The sequence below is a fragment of the Parus major genome, chromosome 7, assembly GCF_001522545.3.
Source record: "Parus major isolate Abel chromosome 7, Parus_major1.1, whole genome shotgun sequence".
Classification (NCBI taxonomy): domain Eukaryota; kingdom Metazoa; phylum Chordata; class Aves; order Passeriformes; family Paridae; genus Parus; species Parus major.
In genome coordinates this window covers 1,233,319-1,259,973 of record NC_031776.1, presented here as the reverse complement: position 1 = coordinate 1,259,973, position 26,655 = coordinate 1,233,319, and the positions used below count along the sequence as shown (strand labels likewise).

The 26,655-nt window shown below is 45.4% G+C and overlaps 1 protein-coding gene across 12 annotated transcripts in view; it reads left to right on the top strand.

The window, feature by feature from the left end:
* TRPM8 (transient receptor potential cation channel subfamily M member 8) overlaps positions 1–26,655 on the top strand; it is a 688,444-nt gene that overhangs the window by 52,898 nt on the left and 608,891 nt on the right. For 10 of the 12 annotated variants that reach the window (XM_033515900.1, XM_033515901.1, XM_033515907.1 and 7 more), the window contains 22 exons: positions 28–205; positions 538–710; positions 1,318–1,492; positions 2,457–2,524; positions 5,698–5,895; positions 6,678–6,780; positions 7,327–7,445; positions 8,029–8,319; positions 8,654–8,749; positions 9,320–9,449; positions 10,532–10,677; positions 11,163–11,275; positions 11,838–12,054; positions 14,510–14,601; positions 15,332–15,470; positions 16,213–16,384; positions 16,536–16,713; positions 19,099–19,289; positions 21,016–21,115; positions 22,218–22,251; positions 23,370–23,456; positions 24,781–26,322. In XM_033515900.1, coding sequence (XP_033371791.1) covers positions 28–205; positions 538–710; positions 1,318–1,492; positions 2,457–2,524; positions 5,698–5,895; positions 6,678–6,780; positions 7,327–7,445; positions 8,029–8,319; positions 8,654–8,749; positions 9,320–9,449; positions 10,532–10,677; positions 11,163–11,275; positions 11,838–12,054; positions 14,510–14,601; positions 15,332–15,470; positions 16,213–16,384; positions 16,536–16,713; positions 19,099–19,289; positions 21,016–21,115; positions 22,218–22,251; positions 23,370–23,420 — 2,964 coding nt within the window. In that variant the 3' untranslated portion in view covers positions 23,421–23,456; positions 24,781–26,322. Of the gene's footprint in view, positions 1–27; positions 206–537; positions 711–1,317; positions 1,493–2,456; positions 2,525–5,697; positions 5,896–6,677; positions 6,781–7,326; positions 7,446–8,028; positions 8,320–8,653; positions 8,750–9,319; positions 9,450–10,531; positions 10,678–11,162; positions 11,276–11,837; positions 12,055–14,509; positions 14,602–15,331; positions 15,471–16,212; positions 16,385–16,535; positions 16,714–19,098; positions 19,290–21,015; positions 21,116–22,217; positions 22,252–23,369; positions 23,457–24,780; positions 26,323–26,655 lie in introns of those variants that run through there. The other 2 variants (XM_015634042.3, XR_004498204.1) reach the window with 2 other exon arrangements.

Below are 26,655 nucleotides of genomic sequence, written 5' to 3'. Positions count from 1 at the left end.
TTTCTTCCCAATTTTCTCTCCCCCAAGTACATCCGCCTGTCGTGTGACACCGACTCAGAGACACTCTACGATCTCATGACCCAGCACTGGCACCTGAAAACCCCAAACCTCGTCATCTCTGTCACTGGCGGCGCCAAGAACTTCGCGCTCAAGCCCCGCATGCGCAAGATATTCAGCAGGCTGATCTACATCGCCCAGTCCAAGGGTAAACACCTGCCTCTGTGCCTCTGCTACTTCATTGCTGCACAACAGGGCTGCAGAGGTAGCAGCTCAAAGGCTCTGTGGGGAAGCAGAGTGTTCCTTTTGCTTGTGCTTGGCTGCTGCACTTGGGACATGTGTGACATTAATGGTTTGGAAGTAACAGGATTGGGATTTAGGCAGGTAAAAGTAGCTTGTGCTAACACAGGATGAATTGTGTAGCATCTCTTATGTGCTTAACTGAAGAAAACCCCAAGGTCACAAAGAGGGTCTGGGTTATGTCTTTAATGCTGTGGGAGGGTGGGTGTTTGGCTCTGTTCTGACTGGGTGTTGTTCCAGGAGCTTGGATTTTCACTGGGGGGACGCACTACGGGCTGATGAAGTATATTGGGGAGGTGGTCAGAGACAACACCATCAGCCGCAGCTCCGAGGAGAACGTGGTGGCCATCGGCATCGCGGCCTGGGGCATGATCTCCAACCGGGAAACCCTCATCCGCACGGCCGACAGTGATGTAAGAACAAACAGGATCATGGGATCATTCATGAGGTTAAGGCTGAAAAACTTGGACTTCTGAGATTGTCAGGTCCAGCTTTCAGCCAGCACTACCACCATGTATTAAACCACATCCTCAAGTGATATGTGGGTGGGTTGGTGGGGAGGGAAAGAGGAGGCTCGGCCTCAAAATGTCGGGAGCTCTTCCCAGAACAGGAGGAAAGTAAAATGTTCTCACACCCAAGTTAGTCACACGCATCAGGCCTGGTGAGGAGGATTTCAGCTGTGCCAGATTTTGGCATGTCTGTGGGAGTTCAGCTGCTCTAACTCCATGTCTGGCATTGCTTTAGGGAATAAGCACTCCCGTGGTTATTTTACCTCTGAAATTGCCCTGCACTCTCTCACAGTAGGGATTCCCATGAGCTAAGGCACGTGGTACCTGCTGCTGCTGTTTAGGATCTTCATTTACACTGCCATCCAACCTGTCAGATGCCCTGGGATCGCCCCCCTTGTCTCTTGTCCACTCAGCATGATAGAACACATCTAAAGAATTGTCCCACCACATAAATGAGGTGGGTGTGTCCTTGCCCTTAAATCTCTGTCAAACGCTGTGCTGGTACCCCTAGGGGAGCTTCCTGGCCCGCTACATCATGGATGACCTGAAGAGAGACCCCCTGTACTGCCTGGACAACAACCACACCCATCTCCTGCTGGTTGATAACGGCACCCATGGGCACCCCACGACAGAGGCCAAGGTGCGGACCCAGCTGGAGAAGTACATTTCGGAGCGGGTCATCCCAGGTATCCTTCTTCCCACGTCTGTGTCTGCTTTGGGGCTCTTCCACAGTGATTTTCTTGGAATAAGAAAGTAGTGGCAGCATCCTGTGGCTGCTGAGCTGGAAGGGATCATGTTTGTTAACCACAGTGCATCTGAAAGTCAGGTGGAACCTGCCCTCTCCAGAACAACACCTTCCCCTGTCTTCCTTTCTGTACGGCCTTTGTGTCAAAAATGCTTCATTTCAGCCACACAGCCCTTCTCTCCCTTCCTCTTGGAAGCTTCTGTATATAGCCCACCTGTCACTGAATTCCAGGTAGCTGGAGCACAATTACACAGGAGCTGAAATTAGGCTTTTACCAAAATATTTATTTGTGAGGGTGACTGAGCTGCCTGCAACCTGCCAGCTAAATAATCTTTCACCCACTTCTTTACTAAAGCAAAAAAAGAAAAGAAATCAAAGGCCTTAACAGGAAATTCTTAAAAAGCTATTGGGCATGTTGCTGTTTGGGTTTGTTTGTGGTTTTTGTTGTTTTGTTGGGTTTTTTTTTTTGCAATGTCTCTCAGGCACTAGCTCCTAGAGTTACAGAATTCTTACCTTTATTTTACAATTGAAAATGTGAACTCGGAGGTTCTGTACCTTGTGTTTGTGATAGGAACCTTTCACTGAGACTCAAAATGGTCAAAGGAGTGGGTAAATACAATAAAAGTCCATTTTTAAGGACTTCAGAGATAGCAAAAATTAGGATTTCTAGAAGGGAAAAGCTGTTGGAGAAGGGTGTCTCAAGTCAGCTATGCAGAATGTTGGGCAAAACTGAGTTTTCATTAAAAAGAAGCTGTTGGTAACTGGTAAAATCAGCAGCTAACTAGTATCTGCATGAATGGCTTGGAAATTCTTTCACTGCACTCAGGAATAATAAGTTGTTCAAGCTGCATGAATTGATTTAATCTTTTTCCTTCTTTTTTCTTATTGTATTTCATATTTCACAGAATCTAATTACGGTGGGAAGATCCCAATTGTGTGTTTTGCCCAAGGTGGTGGGAAGGAGACTTTGAAAGTAAGTTAATTTCTTTTATTTGTTTCCAGGAATTACAATAGGGTCATTGCTCTAATATTGAAGACTGATTACTCCAAAAGAGACTTGATGAAGTAGACAGAGCTGTTATTTACAGAAACTTGCCTAGCACTTGCTGCAGAAGGACCTTGTTTGCAATTTAAGCCCAAGAAGTTAGTTTCTGTGCAAGGTTTCTGCCTTGGGCTGACATCCTGGAAAAGTCCTGTCCCTGTCTGGGACAGTTCAGTTGTCTCAGTTCTTTCACATCACAGAATGTGAAGGGACACTAAAGACCACTCAGTTTCCATTCCCTGCTGTGGGCAGGGACACCTTTCCCTGCCCAGATTGCTCCAAGCCTCACCACAACAGTCAATGATTTTCTCCTAATGTAAATAAAAATTTCTCCTCTTGGAGTTTAAAACCATACCCCCTTGTCCCATCACTATCTGCCCATGTAAAAAGTTGTTCTCTTTCTTATAAGCCCATTTGAGTACTGAAAGGCCACATTTTAAATCTAGTTTAGATCTAGACCTGGTTTAAATCTTAGCAGCTGGGCAGGGTAAGAGGGCCTTGCTGACTCTGACCCTTCTCAGCTGACATGGGGAAGGACCAGGCATCATCTTCAAACAGCTGACAGGCAGGGGGAGGATGAAGAGAAGTTTCTTGAAACAGGATGTGTGACACTGAGGGAGGAAAGGGGAAAGGGAGATGGAGATGGCTTCTGAATCTCTCCCAGGGTTGTTACTTGCCCATTCACCTTGCCAGAGTGAAGATGAGTGGCCTGAGGGAGCAAAGGGACCTGACCCAGGATTTTTGAAGTGAGGGGATGTGGAGTCAGGCTGTGTGGGAAGGGAGCAGTAATGGGACAGGCCCTGACCAACTATAGGAATAGCTGATTTAGCCTGTACTAAAGAGCTGGGAAAGGGGCTGGAATTTGCAAGAGTAGGATGGAGCAAAAATAAGGTCAAAGCAGCACAATATTTATGTTTATTTTGTTTGTAGATGTTATCTTGGTGCTTCCTGATCTGACCAGAGCTGTGCTGTTCGTGTTAAAATTAATCAAACTACTTGGCTTGACAGGAGGATAAACAATGTGATTTCTAAGCATGATCTCTGCTATCACTTCACTGCTGGTGTTAATCAATTGGTCTGAACCAGTGTGTGAAATTTCAGGTCGTTATCCAAGCCTCCCTGTATGTTTCCTGGGAGTTTGGTTCCATTCACATGGTGAATTTTATCTTTTCCCAATTGTTGATGAATGCAGATGCAGTGTTACTCAGAGGTCCTGAGATGAAATGAAGCATCCATTCAGGTTTTAGAGGAAAGCTGTGCTCAGGGAGTTGTGTTGAATATATCCACTTCCTTTTAGCTCCAAATTGCTGATGTTTGAGAAGGGATTTGGCCATCACTGAAGGAGCTGACTGACTGCCAGGTGCTGTAGCTGTGCAGACTTATGATTATGCATTTTTTGGAGAGACCTCAAACCCACTGTTTAGCAGTGATGCATTACACAGACTTAGTAGCTGCCTAACCAGAATGAGTAAAAGCCTTGTTAAATCATATGTGTAATTCCTGGCAAGAGGATCCTCTGGCATAATGGAATCTGGATGATGGTTCAGTTAAGGGTTCATGCCACCCTCTTGGCTATTTCATAGAATCATGATAACACTGAGATTGGAAAAGACTTCAAAGGTCCCAAAATCCAGTGGTCAACACAGCACCATGATCATGTTCACCCCTGAAACGTGCCCTCAGGTGCTACATCCAAACATTTTTTGAGCACTTGAGGGATGGTGACTTCCTTAAGCAGCCTGTTCCAGTCCTTGACAACCCTTTCAGTGAAGACTATTTCATGACATCCAACCCAAACCGCTCCTGGTGCAACTTAAGGCTGTTTTATGTCATGCTGAGTTTTTATTTCTGGAAGAGCACTGAGATACTCATGTCTGCCCTATTACTTGTTTGTAGGTGGAACCTTTTCCCAAGGAGTAACTTGAGTCTCTGACCAGCCCAAATGGCTCAGCAGAGTCCATGCTGTGGGTGTCTGCCCTTGCCATGCCTTGGTCTTAGCAGTGCTGGCCAGGAAAGGCTCCCTCTTTCTCAGCTTCTGTGACTGGTGCATGATGACAACAATCAGCACTAGCAAGGGAGAAGTAAAACTGTTCCAAGCTTCTGTTTTAAATTCCCTGTGATGTAAAGCATGCACTTCAGCTGAACCCTTCTTTAGAAAACCACTTTCATCTAGCTGATAAGAAAAGCCTCCTTGCCTCTGTCAGAGACCTGCTCTTCAGTTGACAGGAGCAATGTGCACACGGTTTTGATGACTCCAAGTTGATTTTTTTTTTTTTTTGTTCTCAAGAAACTGTTTTAACTAATACATATTCTGTCTTTCCAGTGCTTGATGATAATTTGCATTGACTCCCTTTGTGCAATTTGCTGGCAGCCAGCTTATGCTGTCACTCTGTTTTCAGTAGTGATGCAAATGAAATCAGTGTCTCCTGCAGTGGTCTTTGCACCAGGAGGGTTAATGGTCCTTCCAGCATGATTTCAGCAGATTTTTGTCTTGCTGTTACTCCATGTACAATGTTGCTGTATGAGAAATCATGTAAGTGGCTACTTGGAGACTTTTGGTAACATTAGAGTTCCATGGTCTTGCTGTGCTACAAAAGTGATCTCTTTGTAAAACACTGGTGTTTCTGCCTCCAGCAAATAAATCCAGAGCCCTTGGTCTCAGCTGAGCAATGCTGTGCCATAAACCAGCTGTGACTGTAGCTGGGCAGCAGTGTTGTGTGACCTGAATGCCATTTCCACTTGGCAATTGTCCTGATCTGCTGCTCCACTCTAAAACTGAGCAGCCTGGTCTAGTGGAAGGCAGCCCTGCCCATGGCAGGGGGTGGAACAAGATGTGTTTTGAGATCCCTCCCAACACAGATTGTTCTATGACTCTATGAAAATTTGGCAGATGGTGATTTCTGACCTCAGTCTCCGGGGCTCTTCACAGCCCTCTCTCATGAGATGGATGATACTTTAAAGAGTTGTCACTGGTAATGTATCACTAGATAATAATAAAAATACTGCTGTGGACCATGGATTTCTATTGTTCTCTAGGCTTCCTTGCTCAGTAGCAGGCTCTAGTAACAGGCTTCAATTGCTCTCCTCTCCCTCTGTCTCCTTAGTCCATCAACGTAGCAATCAAGAGCAAGATTCCCTGTGTGGTGGTGGAAGGCTCCGGGCGCATTGCCGATGTCATTGCCAGCCTGGTGGAGGCTGAAGGCACTCTTGCTTCTTCCTGTGTCAAGGAGAGCCTGCTCAGGTTCCTGCCTCGCACCATTTCCAGGCTCTCAGAAGAGGAGACTGAGAGCTGGATCAAATGGGTGAGTGTGGGGTGCAGCTGGTGCCTTCTAAGTCAGGAGTGTTGCTATCTGGTGATACCTGCAGGGTGTACAGGGCTCCTTGGCATGTTACCTCTGTGCAAAGAAGGAAAATTCTGAATCTACAGGGATTGGAACAAAAACATTAAGGGGGCTGCAACTGGGTCAGCATGTGTCTGATCACAGGAAAGTGAAGGTAGTTCCAGAAGGATCTCTTCCCTGTGGAGTGTGGTGCTGCTGAAGGCAGTGTTCCCTGTCTGGCCACACTCCTCACAGCTTCTGCTGGGCTGCTTTGGTATGTGCCTCTTCCTGCATCAGAAATGGCCAAGGTTATTTGTCTGCTATGTGCTAAAATGAAATTAACTCTACAAAGCTTCATTATGTGAGAAATCATCTGGTTTTGACAAAGCACAAGGAGGTGAAGACTGTTCTCTAACAAACTGCTTGACAGAAGCTGAAACTTGGGCTGTCACAATCTTTTCTACTTCAGAAGTCGCTTCTAATTACTGAGATTATATCTTCTTGTTAAAGATGATCTGCATAGGGGAATCACAGTTATTTGCTGTATGTTCAGAGGATAATTAATGTTGTCCTTTGGTGACTTTAAAATCAAGCTCATTATCTACTTCTGTTTGGGCTTGTTTAAATTTGTTAAAAAACCAGGATTGATGAGAAGCAGCTTTGCTGTGATGTGGTGGCAAATTTCTTTTTAAAAGGATCTTGGAGATCTGCTACTAAACAGCCTTGATAGCTTTGAAACAGAACATTTTTATTTTTTTTAATAGATCAAAGAAGTCCTTGAGAGCCCTCATTTACTGACAGTGATCAAAATAGAAGAAGCTGGAGATGAAATTGTGAGCAATGCCATTTCCTTTGCCCTGTACAAAGGCAAGTAATTGTTTTTCTGGGTTTGTTTGTGGATTTAAAAATAAATGGAAAGAGGATGGCTATTAATTCTCTAGAACAGGGTTCCTTAGAGCAGAACTATCTCCCTAGAGCTAAGCTCTTGCCATGGTGTGGAGCCTGCCTTCCTCTGAAGGGGTGTGGGCAGGTCACAGCAGCAGTGTGGGATCTCTCAGTGTAAGCAAGATCCAAACCAGGTAATTGGGAAGGCATTTTGGAGAGCCTTAGGGGTGCTGGTAGGACCCCATTGAAATCCTGCAGAATCTCACTTGTGTAGAGGGTGCAGGACTCTGAGGAGCCTGAAGGAAGCCTTGTGCTCATCTTGGTTATGACGTGCTCCTGGCAGCTCCTTTGTGGCTTGTCTTGGACCATAAATACATCCCTGAGCCTCCAGCATCCTCCAGCCCCCAGCCAGGAAAATGTGCATGAGTCTGGGGAGAGCCACTTGGAAGGAGTCTTGTCCTGCTGGTGTGGGAAGCAGAGCTCATAAATATGCCTGGTCCTTAGCAAGAGATTGTTCCTCCTCTGCAGCTTTCAGCACCAACGAGCATGACAGGGATAACTGGAATGGGCAGCTGAAGCTGCTGCTGGAGTGGAACCAGCTGGACCTGGCCAGTGATGAGATCTTCACCAATGACCGAAACTGGGAGGTACAGCCCCCTTCTGAGTGAGTGCAGGGAACTGTGGGGAGGGACACATCCCAACAGGAACCACTGTCTCAGCGCCCCATCTCTCATCTCTGCTGTGACTGGGACAGGATCCCAGGGCACAGCTGGAGCTGTGTAAGGGGAGGGTCAGGCTGGAGGTCAGGAAAAGGTTCTTCCCCCAGAGGTGCTGGCACTGCCCAGGCTCCCCAGGGAATGGGCACAGCCCCGAGGCTGCCAGAGCCCAGGGAGCATTTGAATAATGCTCTCAAGGATGCACAGGGTGGGATTGATGGAATGTCTGTGCAGAGCCAGGGGTGTCAGACTTGATGATCCTTGTGGGTCCTTTCTAATTCAGGATATTCCATAAAGCCATGGTCCATCATTCCATGATGATCCGTTCTATGATCACTGGTGGCAAAGGTGATGTGCCCATGCCAGGAATGCTCTGGGCTGTCCAGCTAAGGCAATTGTGTGCAGAGAAAAACCTGGTTCTGATGAAAATGTGACAGTGACCCTGTGTCAGGCCTTAAATAAGATTTACTTGTCTCATGTGATCCCTAACATTTGTTTTTCCATTTCTCCCTAGTCTGCTGACCTACAGGATGTGATGTTCACAGCCCTGGTGAAAGACAGGCCCAAATTTGTCCGGCTCTTCCTGGAAAATGGTTTGAATCTGCGGAAGTTCCTCACCACAGAGGTCCTGAGGGAGCTGTACACCAACAACTTCAGCAGCCTGGTGTTCAAGAACCTGCAGATTGCCAAGAACTCCTACAACGATGCCCTCCTCACCTTTGTGTGGAAGATGGTGGAGGATTTCCGGAGAGGTTTCAAAAGAGATTACAAAAACAGCAAGGATGAGATGGAGATCCAGCTTTCAGTGAGTGATGAGCAGTTTGATCCTGCTGTGAATGAGATTGTCTGGACTGCAGTAGTTAAAGCAGGAAGTGCCTTTTACACAAATATTCTTTAATGCCAGCTTCTGGAAGAACAGGGAGGCTGATTCTTTCTTGTCAAATACAAGGCTTTAATAGAAGTACCAAATATAACCTAACTCACCATAGTGTTTGACAACTGGCAGAGAGCTCAGAGAGGGGATTGGTGGGGTGGCTGTGAAAGAAAGAAAATAAAAAACTAGGACAGTCCAGGCTCAGCTTTGTTCCAGTTGAAAAGATTTGTTGATCTTAGGTCTGAGTTCTTGCTCCCTCTTTCAGGAGGAGTGTCCTATCACAAGGCACCCATTGCAAGCTCTGTTTATTTGGTCAGTTCTTCAGAACAAGAAAGAGTTGTCCAAAGTCATTTGGGAGCAAGTAAGTTGAGTTCTCCTTTATTCCTCTTTGTGGGCAGTGCAGTGGGGTTCTGTGTCTTTGGTTTATCAGCTTTTAAAGGCTCCACATCCAGCTTCAAACACAACACCACAAGAGATAATTGCTAGATGATTCTCAGTGGATTTTATACTGCCCATGTTGTGTCTGGAAGTGGACCTGATACTTTCAGCTCCTGAGGCTGTGTGTCAGCAGTCCACATCCATTGAATGTTGTGCACAAGCTGGGATGCTGAGTTCCCACCCATTCCACAGCATGGATGGGTTCTGATTCCAGGTGTTTGCTTGAAATCCAGTTTCTAATTTGGATTAGACAGTAATTTAATGATTATAGAATCAAATAGATCGGTTTGGACTGGGAAGAATGCAAAATGGAGAATAATTTTTCAAGGATTCCACCTGGTACAGTGGAAAAGGTGTCCCTGCCTGTGGCTGAGGGCTGGCATAAGATGGTCTTTTAAGGTCCTTTCCAACCCAAATCATTGTGGTTTCAGGATTCTATCATCATGTTCCCTTCTCAAAGGGAATTGCATGACTTTACTCTCGCTCTCCACAGACCAGAGGCTGCACTTTGGCAGCCCTGGGGGCCAGTAAGCTCCTGAAAAGCATGGCCAAGGTGAAGAATGATATAAATGCTGCTGGTGAGTCTGAGGAACTCGCTAATGAGTATGAGACAAGAGCAGTAGGTAAGTGCCTGCTCTTTGAGTCCTTTGGAAATTTAGTGGGAAGGGTCAGAGACCAGGGAATTAAAAACTAGATATCCAATGTTAAATACACTTTTCTTTTATGTCAGCATGTGATTTTACTTACTGCTTGGGCATTATTTCCATACCATTTGTTCCCAGTAGAAATTTTGTGCCCTGTTTAAGAGCTTGGCTTCAAAAGGTGGGTGTTGTGAAGTGGGTTTTGGGGGTATTTTTCCTTTTTAAGGAAGGAGCACAGCCAGTTCTCCTGGCTTATTTCTGAGAATTTCTGAGAATATGTGGAGAATTTCTTTCATGGGAAAGAAAAGCTACTGAACTCTACTGGCAAGGCTGAAGAAGGGTGCCTACAAACAGGAAGGAGAATATGGAAAATGGGAAACTTTCCACATGAGTACTGGTAGTATTCAGGCTTGGGAAAAACCACCCCTAGGATCTGTGGGAGTACTTTTGGGGAGTGATAAAAAGTTGCAGGTAAAAAGTAGATTGATGATGCTGTGACTTTCTAAGGACCAGCTCAAGGCCATGCTGGATGTAACTTCCTTGTTTCCAGAGAGTATCTCCTATTCCACAAAGCAAAAACTGTTTTTTAAAGGTATCTACATCCCTCAGGCCTGATGATTTAGCAAGACACTAAGGAATGAACAGTTCACTTCCTAGTGAAAAAGCATCAGATTCTGACTTTTGCAACTCTACTGTTCATTTTGAAATGATTATAATTCATTAGATCAATGACAAATGGAATTTAAGAAAAGAGGATGAAACAAGTAGATTTAGAGTCATTTATGGAGAAATTCACATTTTGTACTCAATTTTTAAGTGCAGAACTAAATGCTCTCTATGTGATAGTGTTACAGTTTTCCATCTGGATCTGAATTCCACGTCAAAAGTTGAAGATGTGCAAGTGGGGTTGCAAGGGGATGCATGGTAATTCTGCAGTGCTGAAGACATGAAAAGGGTTCTTGTCTACATGATTTGCCATTACAAAAATTACACTAAAGATATTTGCACCTGAGTTGATGGGAAAGTGAAGTTGGAGCTCAGTGTGGAGCTGCTTCTTTTTGCAGAGCTTTTCACTGAGTGCTACAGCAATGATGAAGACCTGGCTGAGCAGCTGCTGACTTATTCCTGTGAAGCCTGGGGAGGGAGCAACTGTCTGGAGCTAGCAGTGGAAGCCAGAGACCAGCAGTTTATTGCCCAGCCAGGTGTGCAGGTAATGGCAGTGAAGGAAAGGTGAACCTCTTGTGCTCTAACAGGGGGTGTGGTTCCTCTACCCACAAATGTAAATCAGGAGGAAAAAATCATGACTTGGGGCTATAAATCATAAGGAACTGGTTAATAAACACTGCCTGAAGTGATTTCTGCTTTGGGCATGCACAGTGTGGATGTAACAGCCAGCATGGATGAGCATTGCATATAATGCAATGGTTTATAAGTGTTTTATCAATCAGGTCAAGTCCTGCTCAGCCTCACTTTTAACTCCTCAACATGCAGATGGAGGATGGCTGCCCTGAGGAGTCAGCATGCTGTTACTGATGCAGAAAGCTTTCTGTTCTGTTGAAACAGAAATCTCTAGTATTTTGATTGAAATCTCAAAGTTCAGGATTTATTTTTACCAAATCAAGTGTTCTAAAATAGCATTCCTAGGTTGTTTTGTTGCTGTTAGACCAAATGAGGGTGTTTCTTTCTTTGCTGCAGAATTTCCTTTCCAAGCAGTGGTATGGAGAGATTTCAAGAGATACTAAGAACTGGAAGATCATTATGTGCCTGTTCTTTTTCCCTTTGATAGGCTGTGGTTTCATCTCATTCAGGTAATCAATTGACTTTCATTAGTGGGAAAATTTTTCAGAGGGGAAGCAAGTGAATTAATTGTAGATTCTTAGTGCAAGTCAGGCTGGGTGGAGATCATCCAGTCCAACCCTGTGCTCAAAGAGGGTCAGCTGGAGCAGGTTGCCCAGGACTGTGTCCAGTTTGGGATATCTCCATGGGTGGAAACTCCACAGGCACTCTGGGGAAGCTGTTTTATGTTCAGTCAGTCTTAGATAAAGGTATTAGAAGCCAAATGAGCTTTTGACAGTTTGTTTCACTCTGATCTGGGATTGAAGATTAAAGAATCACAGGCTGGCTTGAAGCTTACCTTGTTCCAACCTCTGCCAAGAGCAGGGACACTTTCCACTGTCCCAGGTGTCTCCAAGCTCCATCCAAGCTGGAAGATGTACCAGTTTACTGGAGTGCCTGAGGGCAGTGGATGCAGGACTGAACTAACATCCTGAGCTAGACTTTGCACCCTTCTCACTTTTGCTTTGAAGAACACAAATGTTTCCAGGCATTAAAGCTATGCTTTGAGACCTTTTCCCTCTTTTAATTCCTCAGGAAAAAGCCTGTGGAGAAGAGTAAGAAACTCTTCTTATATTATGTGTCTTTCTTCACCTCCCCCTTTGTGGTCTTCTCCTGGAACGTCATCTTCTACATTGCTTTCCTGTTGCTCTTCGCCTACGTGTTGCTGATGGATTTCCAGAAGGAACCCACGGCCCTGGAGATCATCCTTTACGTGCTGGTCTTCGTTCTACTTTGTGATGAAGTGAGACAAGTAGGCAGCGCTTGCAAGCCCAGAAAGTTTAGTGTCAGAGCCACAGCCTCGTGGTTTTCCCCTCCCAAGGCAGTGCAGGCTGCTGCTCAGGGGAAGCACTTCAGAGCAGAGGGAGCTCAGGGCTCAGAGAGGGATTTTTCCCTCTGATGTTTAATTCCTGCTTGTGCCCCTCTGGCTGCAGTGTCTGTGCACCAAGAGGATAAGCTGATGCCAGTGCAGGTGTTTACCAGGAATGCTGGGCTTGCCAAGGTAGTTGATAATAAAGGGTTAGATTTAGCACATTTATCTTGGTGCAAAGCTTTAAATTAAGTCATTCCTGCCTCTCTTCCCTACATTCCACCCCCTTTAGTTTTTATTTTACCAATAAGCCACATACCATTATGCATTTCTATTTAGCTTTTAAGCATCTATACAGTTTTTGCTGGTTTAGAGTAGACTCAGGGACCAGCTTTGGGTTACCTGTGGTGTGGGAACAGCATGTGGGACTGCCTTTATAGCCAGCCACTTAGGTGGTATCTTCTCCTCACCGGTGGGTTTTGGGCAGGCTGGTCTCTGCCAGTCCATGGGTCAGAGTGGTGGGAGGATGCTGGGGGGGGTCAGAAGAGCAGTGGGTGTGTGGGTTTGGTGCAGTGCTGCTTTCTCCTGTAAGGCCTGAGTCACCTTGGGAGTGTTTGTGGGTGGTCTGCTGGATCACCCCACCCTGCAATAATGGTTTTCACATGAGCTCAGATGAGATTTCTGATGCTGCTGTTACTATGGCCTTTTCCTTTTTTAATAGTCAAGGTGGAACCCTGTATATGGCAATTTCACTTGCTAAGAAAATGGGGGAAAAGTAAAAGACTTTTTTTTGCCATGAAAACACTAATGGAGTGTTTGTTTCTGCTGATTTAGGTTCTGGTGTCTCTGGACCTGTCCTTGCACATCCTGTTCATACCCAGCAAAAGTCCTGGGGAAAAACTTAGAGATAGAAACCTTACTTTCCTAACAATGTCCCTTTTTCTCACTACCCTGAGCAGGTAGAACTGCCCCAATTCCCATTAGTAACTGGTGGCCAGACTCTACCAATTCGGCAGTGGAGGCTGCTGAATTTGAAGATTTAAAGTGATCTCAAGCCAGTGTTCTAGCTGCAAAGGTGCTTTTCTGAGGAGGAGAAATGGAGAAAAAAGCATAGTAGTATCCCAGTCCTCTAAATTTCTCAGGGAAGTTCCTCCCTGGCTTCCCCTGAGATAGACTGTGGGTGCATTGGTCTAACTCTGCATCAAAACTGTGTCTGTGTCCTTTATAATTAACAAAAAAAAGAGAGGGGTACCTGAGATTTGGTTCTCACATCCAAGGCAAGGTAAGAGCAGATTGCCTGGTGTCCCACTGTAGCTGCTGCAGTCAGAGATAACCAGTTCTGGGGAGAAATCAGCCCTTGCTCTGGAGCAGTCTCTGAACTGTAAGCCACTGGCTGAGGCCTGCTCTCCCTTCTGGTGGTCCCAGGGATTTGTAAGTAGCTGGAGCTGTTCCCAGTCCCCTTTAGAGCTGTAGTGAAATTGGAGAGGCCTTTTCCTTGCTGTGTCCTTAGCCACATGGAGGTAGCTTCCAGCCAGGTGAGTGGGTAGACTGGTGGGATGTGAAGGAAAGCCCTGTTTTCTCCAGCAGAGAAGGAATCTGGACAGAACCTCTGTGCCCTCCATCTCTCAGCAGCAGGAACTGCTTGGAATTCAGAGGACTGACCTGTGCCTCAGTCCCAGATGTTTGATTTAGGGAGCTAATGGGCAGAGACAGCACCTAGGAGAAAACTCCCTTTGATTTCTAGCTCCCACAGAACTACTAAGGGCAGAATTGCCTTCCTTGGATATGCTAGTTAGAGACTGGAGAGTACTGCTCAGTCAAAGCTTTGATTATTTCAATGAAAATTGAAATTAAAAAGAATGATGTTTGGGGATGCAGTTTATTTCTCCAGGCCTGGCAGGGGTTTGTCCTGATTAAGCTTCTTGTCCTTATGAGTCACCTCTGAATTGATTCTAGGAGTTAGTTCTTGCACAGACTTTGGATCCAAGCTGCTGTGCCAGTCAGTCTGGGAATGAGCAGGGATTCCCACTAGGCTTGCAATTCAGAAATGGAGAACTATGTAATTAAAAGAATAAATTAAATTAAATCTGCCCCTTGGACCCAAAGCACGTGCATGTGGCCGGGGGCAGTTTAGTGAATGAGCTCTGTGAAGGGAGAGAAGCCAGGATGCATCAGCTGCCCTTGACCCTCCTTTCCCCACAGTGTTTCCTGGGTAACACCAAAACCCAAAAAGCCAAGTTGCCAGTAACTTGTAGCATTGCTGGATACATTAAACCCCTCTTTCTGGGGAAAATGAAAGCCATCTGAACTCTGGTTTTAATATTGTATGAGAAAAAGTTAATTGGGCAAGGAAACTGTGCTGTGTGGAGGTTACTTTCTCTTCATTTTTCCTTCCCAGTGGTACATGAATGGCAGCAAGTATTTCTCAGACCTGTGGAATGTTATGGATACCCTTGCAATCTTCTACTTCATAGCAGGGATTGTGTTCAGGTGAGTAGTGCCTTTCTCTTGTCCATGTTACGGCTTTGCTTCCTTGGTGGATTTTGACTACAACCTGAAATGAAATTTTGAGGAGAAATGTGTTCATGAAATTCCCTTTATGAAGGGCCCAAATACTGACAAGTGTTGACTTTTGGGGAAAAAAAAAGTCAGGAGATCTTTAGGATTTTCCAGGGCTCCTGTTACTGACTACTTAGTATGACCACCTGTGCTTTGTGTTGTATCTAAGAGGACTGTGGTTGTCCCTACAGCAGCCTAACAATGTCTTTATCTCCCTGAAGATGTTTTACACAATGGGGTGAGTTTAAAACCATGGCAAAGAAATGATGGAAACACATTTTCCAAAGCAATTGTCCAAAGTCAGCTGAAACTTAACCCTTGTTGCCTCAGTGCAGTGGAGCAGTTGTTTCACTGTGGTGGTTTTGGAGTGCTGTGGGAGTAGCTCCAGGTGCAAATTTCTTTGCTGTCAATAGCTTTAAGGATAAGGGAAAAAAATTCAGGGATGATGCAGGTCAGGAAGAAAGGGTGTAAGCAAGGTGTACATTAACCATCTTTGTCACCTGTCATTAGATGGGGGAGGCCATGGGGCCCTGGATAGCTGTGCTGTGCTTTCCAGTTACTCACTTCCCAATCTCCATTTCAGTGTTTCAGTGTGTTTTTACCTCATTTCTGCATGATTCACCCAAGGCTTCTCTTTGTTTTCTTTTGCTGTCTCCATCAGGCTTCACTCTGATGAAAGCTCTTGGTATTCCGGGAGAGTAATTTTCTGTTTGGACTACATAGTTTTTACCCTGAGGCTCATCCATATTTTCACAGTTAGCAGGAATCTAGGACCCAAAATTATTATGCTGCAGAGGATGGTAAGATTTCTGGCAGCTATTCAAGAGAGTCTAAATAAATGATGAAACACTTTGTTTTTTTTCCCTTTCCCCTTAAGAGTGAAATCAACGTTTTCTAATGATGGCAGCAAATTAAATCTGCTAAACAGTTAAGATTTAAACGGGATCTACTTAAGAGTAGGGCATTTTTTTCTGTGTCAAGAGGAAAAAAAAAAGGATCAGGCTGAAGAATAGAAGAGGAAATTAGCTTCCTGGTAGCTTTTGTTTTCCGTGCCTCAAATGTTTCAGTGGTATTTCTGTTGCTGCCATGAGCGTTCCCTAAAAAAGACAGTGATGGTAGATTGTACAGGAGGAGGATTTTGTTCTTCTACTTCATCCATCACATGAGTACCTGAGGAAGAGGGTGGTGAGAAGCCTCTCATACAGTGCTAGAGATTCATGAAACCATTGGCCAGAGTGTCTGGCTGTAAAATGCTGCTTGGAAGCCATCCAGAGTGGCATTTCCAGAAGCTTTCACCTCACAGGGGTCAGGTGAGTCACAGTCCTTTTACCTGGTTCTGGCTTTTGTGGAGCCTGTCTGATCCTGTGTTCTGAAACATGCCTTGCTTTTATGGTTGCATAAATATTTCTGAAGTTTTCTGAATGGGAGTGGTCAGTTACTACCATAGGCGTTGATATAATTAGGAGCAAAAAGCTATCTGTGTGTGGCTTGCAACAGACCTGCAGTGGGGCACTGACTCTGATGCCTGCTGTCCTTTTTCAGATGATAGATGTCTTTTTCTTCCTCTTCCTCTTCGCTGTGTGGATGGTGGCCTTTGGTGTGGCCAGGCAAGGCATCCTGAGGAAGAACGAGCACCGCTGGGAGTGGATCTTCCGCTCGGTCATCTATGAGCCCTACCTGGCCATGTTTGGCCAGTACCCTGATGACATTGATGGTATTTATCTTCTGGGTGGGTGCCTGGAAGGCTCTGTCCTTCTAGAGGTTGTCCAGCCCTGTGCTGACCCCTTGCCCCCAAGTCTAATGGGGAGGCAGGGACAGATGAGGGCAGGACCTGGGGCTCACCGTTTGCTCTCTCATCCTCTGAGGTACCACCTACAACTTTGACCGCTGCACATTTTCTGGGAATGAGTCCAAGCCCTTGTGTGTGGAGCTGGATGCCAACAACCAGCCCCGCTTCCCAGAGTGGATCACCATTCCCCTTGTGTGCATTTACATGCTCTCCACCAACATCCTCCTGGTGAACCTGCTCGTGGCCATGTTCGGGTGCGTAACCAAGGAGCGACCTGGTCTCCTCTGTGCTGACACATCTCTGGGAAAGGGAGTGGAGTGCTGAAAAAACAGCAGGAAGCCAGCCCTTGCCTCTGCATCTGTCACAGCAGCCTGGGGGAAGCTGCTGCAGTGTCCTGGGGAGGGACTGCTGCCTGTCCTTTGCCTCCATCTCTAAGCATGGTGGGCATGGTGTGAACCCCCGTGGGTCACACAGCGGGTGATGCTGGGTCGGGGCCTTACCAAGTGTGAGTTGCTGCCCCAGGGACCTTGCTAGAGTGAATAAATTAGTGACTGTCACTTTCCAGGGTGCTGTGGTTTTATTAACCTGAACTGCTGTGTGGTGAGGATGGGTCTGGTACTGCTTTGATGGACATGCCATTTATTGTTCTGGCTTAGACCACAGGCAATGGGCTGCATCCCCTTGGGACACAGAAAAGTGTCTTGAGAAGTGCCATCACCTCTAGACCAGCAAGGGCAGAGAAAACATCTTCCTCAGCTTCTTGCAGTAATCTTTGTTGTATCCACTGCAAGCTCTGACACAGAGTTGATTTAATCATGGCAAGTCCTTCATATCAGACTTTGGGGGTGTGTTGCCTTCATGTCTCACTTGGGAATGCAGCTGGATTAATGCTGTGGCTCTGTTCCCATTCCCAGCCCTGCTCCTTTTCTGCTTTACACTCACTCACAACATAAGAAGAGAACTCAAACCCTCTGGCCACCATTCTTGAGGACTGCCAGGTTAATTTTTGTTTTGATGTTGCCTTGGCAGGAAGGTGCTTTGGCAACAAGAGTATTGACAGGACTCTTTGTGCTGCTCAAGAGGATCTCTCATCTGAATGACACTGACAGTGCTTTCTGAGATGAGATGTTTGAGTGTGATAAATTGAGGATGTCTGAGATTTAGGTGCTGCTCTCCCCTCAGCTCTGAACCTTTCTCCCCAGGCAGACCTAGACTCTGAAAGCAGTGGGAGATGTTATTTTTGGCAAGGCAGCCAGGATGGGTACAGCATATCTGTATGGCAGGTGTGCTCATACTCCCTAGAAATGGTGCAAATACCTCACAACAATGAAGGAAAGTGTAGCAGTAACCCAGCTCTACCCTAAAAACCTTTAATATTTGCTAGAACACTTAATCTAACAACACCTAATGGTAAATGCTAGTTTATGCTGTTATGCCAGTAAAAAATGCTCTAGTTTTTGCCAGTTGTATTTATCTTTTAAACAAAAAAAGAATTTCCACCAGGTGAAGGTTTTTCATTTATCACATGTAAAGGTCCATTAGGCTCTCAGCCAGGGGCATTTTGGGAGCATCCATCTGCCATTTAATGTCACACTGAAAGGTCAGGCAGTCTGGGAGCTCCTTGCTCCTGTGGTTGTTGCTTTGCTGGCTTCATACAGCGCTTTGTGCCAGGGGTTTAATCTGTGCCTGGACTGTCCTTAATACTTCCATGAGAAATCTCAGCAGTTTTTAAATTTTTGTAAGTGTTCTAATTTTAGGTTTGGGTTTTTTTTCCTAAGAAAGGAATGATCTGCTCAATTAATAAGACGCAATATCTTTTGAAGAAGCATCCTGTTCTCACGTGTCTAAGCTAGAAGATTGCTTAGAGCTGAGGGAGTAAAAGTACATGGAGTCTTTTCTTCCTATTCAGACTTTTTACAGTTTATTTGTAACTTTAAGGGTTTTTTTTTCTACTCTCTTAGTTCTTTCCATTTGGAGATTACTCTCTAAGAAGGAGAACAAAGTAAATAACCTCCTAGTCAAAAAAAATCACCACCTTCAGAATGACTGGGGTCCCTAATATAAGAAGGACAGGGAACTGCTGGACTGAGTCCAGAGGAGATGCTCCAAGGGCTGGAGCCCCTCTGGTCTGGAGCCAGACTGGGAGAACTGGGGGTGTTCACCTGGGGAGAGGAGAAGGCTCCAGGGAGACCTCAGAGCCCCTTCCAGTGCCTAAAGGGTTAGGAGAAACCCAGGAGAGCTGGAGAGAAACTTGGGATGAGGATCTGGAGTGACAGGACAAGGGGTAGTGGCTTCCCACTGCCACAGGGTTGGATGGGATATTGGGCAGGAATTGTTCCCTGGGAGGGTGGGCAGGCCCTGGCACAGGGTGCCCAGAGCAGCTGTGGCTGCCCCTGGATCTCTGGAAGTGTCCAAGGCCAGGTTGGACAGAGTCTGGAACGACCTGGGATAGTGGAAGGTGTCCCTGTCCATGGCAGGGGTTGGAATGGGAGGAGCTTTAAGGGCCTTCCCAAGGCAAACCACTCTGGGATTCTGTCTATAAAACCATGCCCTGGTACAGCAGAGGAAGGCTCTCTTCTTGGCTCTGATGTAGCTCTTTGGTGAATAACTAATCCTGAGTGTGTTTTCTTTCCCATTAGTTACACTGTTGGATCGGTGCAGGAGAACAACGACCAGGTGTGGAAGTTCCAGCGTTTTTTCCTGGTCCAGGAATACTGCAGTCGCCTGACCATCCCCTTCCCCTTTGTCATCTTTGCCTACATATTCATGGTGATGAGGAAATGCTTCAAGTGCTGCTGTAACAAAGAAAGCAAAGAGCCATCCATTTGTTGTGAGTTGGATTTTTCCTTGTTGCCCAAAAGTCATCTCTGCAGGCAGGTGCATTGCAGTTCCTCCATGGCATCCTGTGCTTATTCCAGGCATTATGTGCTGTGCTGGGAAATTTCCAAGGGCAGTGTAGACCTGTTTTTATCTGTAGATGCAAATCTACTGTGCTGCTAGAAATCTCTTTAGTAAGATTTAAATTTTCAAGTGAGATTTATCCAGTGCTCTGTTGTCCATTTAGCTGTAGAATTGCCTTGTGCATGTAAATCAATTAAGACTTCAGATTAATCCAAACTCTTTAGGGCTGCCTCTGCTGTTTCCCAGCTTTGCAAGGTTGTGGGTTTGGCTTTTTTGTTGCTCATTCTGCTTGCTAGGGAGTGACTGAGAGAGAATAAAGAGTTTCCTGGCTCTCTAGATGTAGATAAATGTCAAACCACCTCAAAAAATGTGGCAAGACAGTTCTCAAGCTATTTCTCCTTTAATTTCTCTGTCAGAGGCCATAGATAGGAATTTTTTTAACAAGCCTCTCCTCTCCCCAGCAAATGTAGTGTTTTCTCATCTGGGAGAGGCCAAGTTGAGTTCATTGACAGGATTATTCCCATCCATTAGCAACCTGCCTGTTGCCCTGCAGCAGAAGCTGGATTTGTTACCAGTTTAGGAGGAAGAGCCTGCTTTGGGGTATAACATTGCTTAGCACTAAATCGTTTTGGCTGTCCAAATTGCTGTGTGGATTTCTTGCTGGGGAAACTGTTGGGTGGCAGATATTCCTGCTCAAATGATGGACAGTTGATGCTGCAGCTCTGAAAGAATGGGAGAGTTAATTAGAGACAGAAAATGACTGTGGTTTTGCTGATGATAGGAACTGAGAACTGCATGGAGGAAGCACATTGATGACTGTTGTAAAATTCTGCCTTCCCCATTTAACTCTCATGGAAATGGTTGGGATTCTGGTGCTTAAATGCTTGTTGGAATGTGAGAGGACAGCTGTGTGAGGTCAGAGGAGCAGTGGGTGGAAGAAAGGCATCTTCAGCCATTTGCCAGCTCTGGGTTTCTTTTGTCTCAGTTGATTTTATTTTTTTATTTAAACCCCTCTGGATTACGCTGTCCTCTTGGAACAGGATAGAGTGCTGAAGTATTCCCCTGGAGGACTTGGATGCCTCAAAGTGGACTCCTCTCTATCAACTCTTGAATTTACAGCACCACCACAAAATGCTTTTTAGAGAAGGCAATTCTTCATCATTCTGGAGTGTTTCAGTTCAATGAAAACCATGTATCGTTTTTCCTTAAGTGTTACACTTACTGATCCAATATGGGATAATGTAGAAACAAATGGAAAGATCAAACCCAGGTGGGAACTTGCTGAAATGTCCTGTTACCTGTTGAAGCAGAGGCAGCTGTGTTAACCAAGACTCAAAAAAAGTCCAGAAAGATTTTTGGAGCTTGTAAGGTTGGGTTGTTTGGGGTTTTTTTGTGTGTTTGTTTGAAGGTTTTTGGGTTTTTTGTTTGCTCATATTTTGTCTCTTTAAGTGACTCTGGTTGCCATGAGCATTCAGTGAAAGGGATTAGTGTCACATCTGTCAGAGCTGAGTCACGGGTGGGCAGTGGGGCTGTGAGTGCTCAGGATGTGCAGAAGGGAATCATTAAACCTCTGAATGCAAACAGTGACCCAGCCTTTTTGCGGCTTGGCTTTGGAAAGACAAATTAAGTATTTTTCCTTCAAATCCATCTCCCAGGCTCAAGAAACGAGGACAACGAAATCCTGGCATGGGAAGCCGTCATGAAAGAAAATTACCTCGTCAAAATCAATACAAAAGCAAATGATTCATCAGAAGAGTAAGTCTGCTCATCTTTGTCTTCTGAGCATTTTTAGTGAAGGCAAGTTTTCAGCAGCTCTAAATGTTTACAAACTAATGAGTAAGTAAATAAACTCAGCATAAATGTGCTTTTTATTTCTAAAGTGAAATGGTGCTTTGTTGTCTGCTGCAGAGCAGAAAATGTCTCCTCATGGTGTTTTAAGATCTCATAATGCTAAGCAGTGCCACAGCTGAGTCTTCTTGTAGCATTAGTTTAGGTTGGACATCAGGAAAAATTCTTTATGGAAAGGGTTGTCCAGCCCTGGAAACAGCTGCCCAAGGCAGTGGTGGCACCCCCATCTCAGGGTGGGGATTTAAAAGCCATGTGGGTGTGGCACTCCATCTTTCCCAACCCAAATAATTCTATGATTATACAGTTAGTAGAGAATGTTTACCATTAGACCTGGAATCTCAGATATTCTAGCAGTACTCCAGATGGAGATCTGAACTTAGTAGCATGAGTAGGGAAGACCTCTAGGGAGGGGGGAGATGGTCTTTAAAATCATGGTATTTGAAGCTTGGAGACTTAGATTTGGATGTTTCTTTGCCAGCTCGTGAAAACGTTACCTTTGGGATCTGTCTTACTGTCTTCAGAGTAATAGGATAGGAGAAAAAATAAACAGAAAGCAAGGAAACAGAGCACTGCTAGAGAACAACACCTGCTCTGTATGATTGCTTAACTTTGCTAACTTTTGGCAGCTTGAGTGTTTGCCTTAATCAGAGAGAGCTGATAGGAATTGGCAAGAAAAAGCAGAGCCTTCTATATCTGTGGGCATGAACATTGCTGTCCACAAATTAAGTGTTTAAGATTACCCAGAGACACACAGTGTTGGAGCCAAATACAAAAAGCATCTCCTTGGTACTGGAAGAAAAAGTGTCTTGAGAAGGAAAATGGAAATAGCATCCTGTTAATAATAACTTGTGTTAGTTCACTTAATTGTACTCAAAATTATACCAATCACATACAGCCCTGCCTCCCTGGGAGGATGGAACACTGTGGGGAGTTGGGGGTGTGGTAATTAGCCAAGTTTTCCTTGGTATCTGACTGATCCCTTTGTTCCCTGTTCTCCATCTGCTTCCAGGATGGTGCATCGATTTAGACAACTGGATGCAAAGGTACTTGTGTCTCACATTGCCCTGGGGAATGTGATTCTGTCTGGTAAAGCAGGAGTGTGCCATGGCAAGGGAGATGAGCCTCCCAGAGTCAGGTGCAGTCCTTTTCACTGTCACCAGGGCCCCACAGGGTGCCCAGAGAGGCTGTGGCTGCCCCTGGATCCCTGGAAGTGGCCAAAGCCAGGTTGGATGGGTTTTGGAGCAGCCTGTGTCCCTGCCCACAGCAGGGTGGAACACAATGAGCTGGAAGGTCCCTTCCAAGCCACCAGAGCTTCATACTGTGCTGGAAGATGAAGCAGAAGGACACTTGCTTAGTACTGGAGGAGTGTTCCTCAGTATTCTTTAAGGGATGGAATAGAATAAAAGTAATTTCCATCTCAGACTAAGCTGCAACACTCATCTATGTAGCAGGCCCATGAAACACCAATGGGAAGAAGGGGTGTCACACACTTGAAACACCCCCTTCCCAAAGGTGTCTGTCAAGTTTAGCTTCTGGTGCTGTAGGCATGGGGTAATTAAACAATATAAAGCTACTAATCTACCAGAGAGCACATGATGAGAATTGTCATGCAAATAATATTTTCATGACTGTGATGCTGAAAAGACCTTCACAATGGGTATTTTCTGAGGCTTGACTGAATTATGTATTTGGCCTCTGAAGTGGGGAGTGGCTTTTGCATGAAGAACAGACTTTTGAGATGCTCAAAGGCAAAAATATCCACATACACTTCTGTGTAATTATTATGATTGCTGTCAAATTGTTTAGATTGCAAAATAATGGTGTGTGTCCCAGACTGAAAGGGAAATGGTAAGCAAGTCTGTGGCTGGTAATGCTGCTCTTGAAACTGAAAGATCCGCTAACCTTAATTCTCTCCTGAAAATAAGTACCCATCTCTTCCTTCTCTCTTCTGGTAACTGCTGGTTAACTTGCTGAAATACAGAGAGGCATCAGGGCTCACTGCATTAATTGCCCTGATGAACACTGTAATTGGCAGAGTCCTTTTGAGCACTCTTGCATTTGGTGTAATATTTGAAGACGCAATTACTTGTTGCTTACATTACTCATTAACATTGCTTTCCTTCAGCTACATGGACTTTACAAAAATAACTTTTTTTTTAAGCTCTCTGATTTGAAAGGCCTTCTGAAAGAGATTTCCAGTAAAATTAAATGAGTGCAGCTGAAATCCAAGAGCAGCTACTGGAGCTGGGTAAGTCCTCTATAAATCCATTCTCTGCCTTGAAAAAGTTACCAGTATTTGTGGTCTCAAATTGGTGTCTTTGAAAGAATAGTTGTTATGAATTGCTGATGCTTGTGTGCTTATTGTCTGGTATTGATTGGGAAAGAAAGGAGACTTGAATTCGCTTCCTCATTTGTGTTTTTCTTTCTGAAAAAATACAGTTTTCCATCTGGGATATCTATCAATTTTTGGCACAGTTTAAAATACCTTGTTTTGCTCACTTACCTTTGAAAAACTGTGACTAACTCAAGGTTATTTTAGTTGTCTTTGTGTTGGAGGCCCTCTAGAAAATGAGGAGCTGCTGTGTTGGATCCCATTACCCTTGGTACCTTCTAACCCTGAAGAGCAGGCAACTCAAATAGCAAAGACAGAAGTGAGGGCAGGAGTAAGGTTTATTTTTCCACTATCAAAGTGGGGTGTTAGGCTGATTGCTGTAGTCTCCCTGTGTGCTGTACAATAAGCTGCAGTGTGAAGACATGACCCAAAGCCTCCTGTCCAGTTGAGTGTCTGGTGATGAGCCTTGTGTCCTTTTGGCTGCAGTTTTGAGGAAGAATTGGCTTGGGGCCAAAAATAACAGTGGGATGCAAAAGACAGAATACTGATAGATGCAGAGAGCACTGTCATCTTTAGAGACAGCAGGTTAAGAAGTGTAACTGTTGAAGGAGATAATTGGAAGAACTTGATCAGCCTGGACATTAGGGCCTGGTTCCTTCTTCCACAGAGAGGTTTTGTCCAAGAGAACTTAAATGTGTGCCAAATATTCCCCAGTCAGCTCACCATTTTCCTGGGAGAACTGGATATTCACTTGACCTAAGTTCCATTTAGTCATTAATGACTTGCAACCACCTAATAAAATCTACAAGGATCACCCACCCTTTCCTGGGCTGCTTCTAGGATGTGCTGGACTCCAAGTTGCCTAAAAAATAGGCTGTAGGAATAGTGGAGGCTATTTAGTCCAGTGTGCTCAAACAGCTCCAGCTCAGAAAAGGAGCTGCAGTGTGGCTGGAAAATGGGTTGTAATTAGATGCAGTGGGGCAGCCTGGGGACAGGGGCCAGCAGTTTATGATGGAGCTTGTGGAAAGGGACCTCTCCTTATAGATTTTAGAATATCACAGTGGTTTGGGTTGGAAGGGACCTTAAAGATCATCCAGTTCCACCCTCTGTCATGGGCAGGCACACACTCCCCTGGACAAGGCATGCAGTCAGTCACCTGAGCTGATTTTGTGAGGATGAAAGCAAAGCCTTGAGGTGTGCTGGGAGCTCTACTCTCCAATTCTTTCTGTTGCTCACACAGGTAGCATGAATTCATGAAGAATAATTGCTCGGAGCTGGCAGTAATCCCCAAGCAGGCGGTAACAGAGACACCAGTGTCAATGTCTCAGCAGGAGTCAGCAGGATTTTCTTGCTTTTTTTTTGTTGTTGTTGATCAAACAGCCCTTTCTGCTTGTTGCAAGGTTGTGATGAAACAGGAGATGACTGCTTATCTCCTGGCATGATTCCCACATTACCCAAACTCTTCTCATCTGCCTAATGTCCAGTGGCAGCAATTAGTCCTTGCAAGCTGCTATTGCAAAGCACTCCTATTTCAGAGAGTTCTGCTGCTGTTGCCAAAATCCCTTTGCTTTTCCATTTCACTCAAAGGGGGCCTGTGCATGGGTTTCCTTCAGGCACTAATTGCTTGTCTGAATGAAATCATCTCCGTTCCCATTCTGTCCTGTAGCAGCCAGATCTCGCTTGTTCCTTGCACGGGCTGTCAGACCTGTTGGGTGTGCTGGTGTGCTAGAATGCAGTGGATTTCAGCATTATCTCCCCCAGGAAACCCTTTGGTCCAACCCTGCGTCCCTATTTCAGACTGTACAGGAACACTGGACTTCTTCCCACTCTATGTGGAGCCATGCAGCAGTGCTGAAGTTCAACTACTACAGCGCTGTATGGGAGAGACTTGAATTCATCTAGGAAGTGTCTCCAAAGGCCTTGTGTGCAATCCTTGCTTGGTTTCTTTAGTCATAATTTGTATCCTAGGAATGCTGGAATTCATTTGACTTCAGCAACATGCTTTTGCTGATGTTTGCATGTGGAAATGGAGAAGAGATGGTTGGAAGCTTTAAACAGAGCAATGCTTGATATGGTGATGTGGCGCTTTGTGTTTTCTGTCTAAAATGGCAGCTGAATTTTGTCGCATTTTGTGTGGTATAACTGAGGGCACAGCCAAGTGAAGATACTATGAAGATAAATGGCATTTATTTACTTGGCAAAGCATTTTATCAATCTTTCTTCCCAGTGGCTGGGAACCATGGAATCATATGCTCTCCAGAGCAGAAAGGACCCACAAGGGAGTCCAACCCCTGGCCCTGGGAGGAAGATGCAGGCCATGCTGAGATCTCCTCCCTCTCTCTCCTCCTCTTCATGCTGTACAAGCCAGTTGACCTCAGCTGTTCCTCATACAGCTCCCCCTCTTTTTTCCTTGTTGATCTTCATGAATACTCTGCTAGCTTTATATCTTTATCATACTTACAGGAATGTTGGTGCTCTTTTTCTCCCTGCATCTCATGACCCAAGTACACTGTATGCATGACATCGTTCTGGGGGATCCAGCACTAATAATAGCACTAGCATTTGTTTAGATGTGGAAATGTGTGTGTTTTCTTGCTGAAGAGTTTCTAAAAGAGCCAGGCTTTCACTGATTACTATGGCAGTTAGCTTGCATCATAAATTCCTGAGATACGGTTCCTTTCCAGAAAATTTTTCCATATCACTTGTATACTTTGGATGTGAAAACTGGGCTTTTAGTTCACTCCTTTCCAAAATAAAACCTGTGAGTGCCTGTAGCTCTAGAGATCTGTTGTATTTTAAATGTGTGTATATAACTGTGAAACCATGTCCTGTAAAGTCTGAATTCTGGAGTCAATCCGTGTCCAGTGCTGCACCCAGGGGCTCCAGCCTGCGCCCCACACGCCACTCCCTTCCCTGGGCCGCACGCCTTCTTCTCCAGGCTCCTGTGGCCCCAAGCCGGCTGCCGATGGAGCCCCGAGTCACTGGGGCTGCGGGCTGGGCCGGCACCGTGTCTCCCCGGGCAGCAGCCGGCCCTCTGCCCCCTCCAGAGCCTGGCGCCAGCGGCTGCTGCCCGGTGCCTCAGGGCTGGGCGGGCACGGGAGGCCGGGGCTGGCCT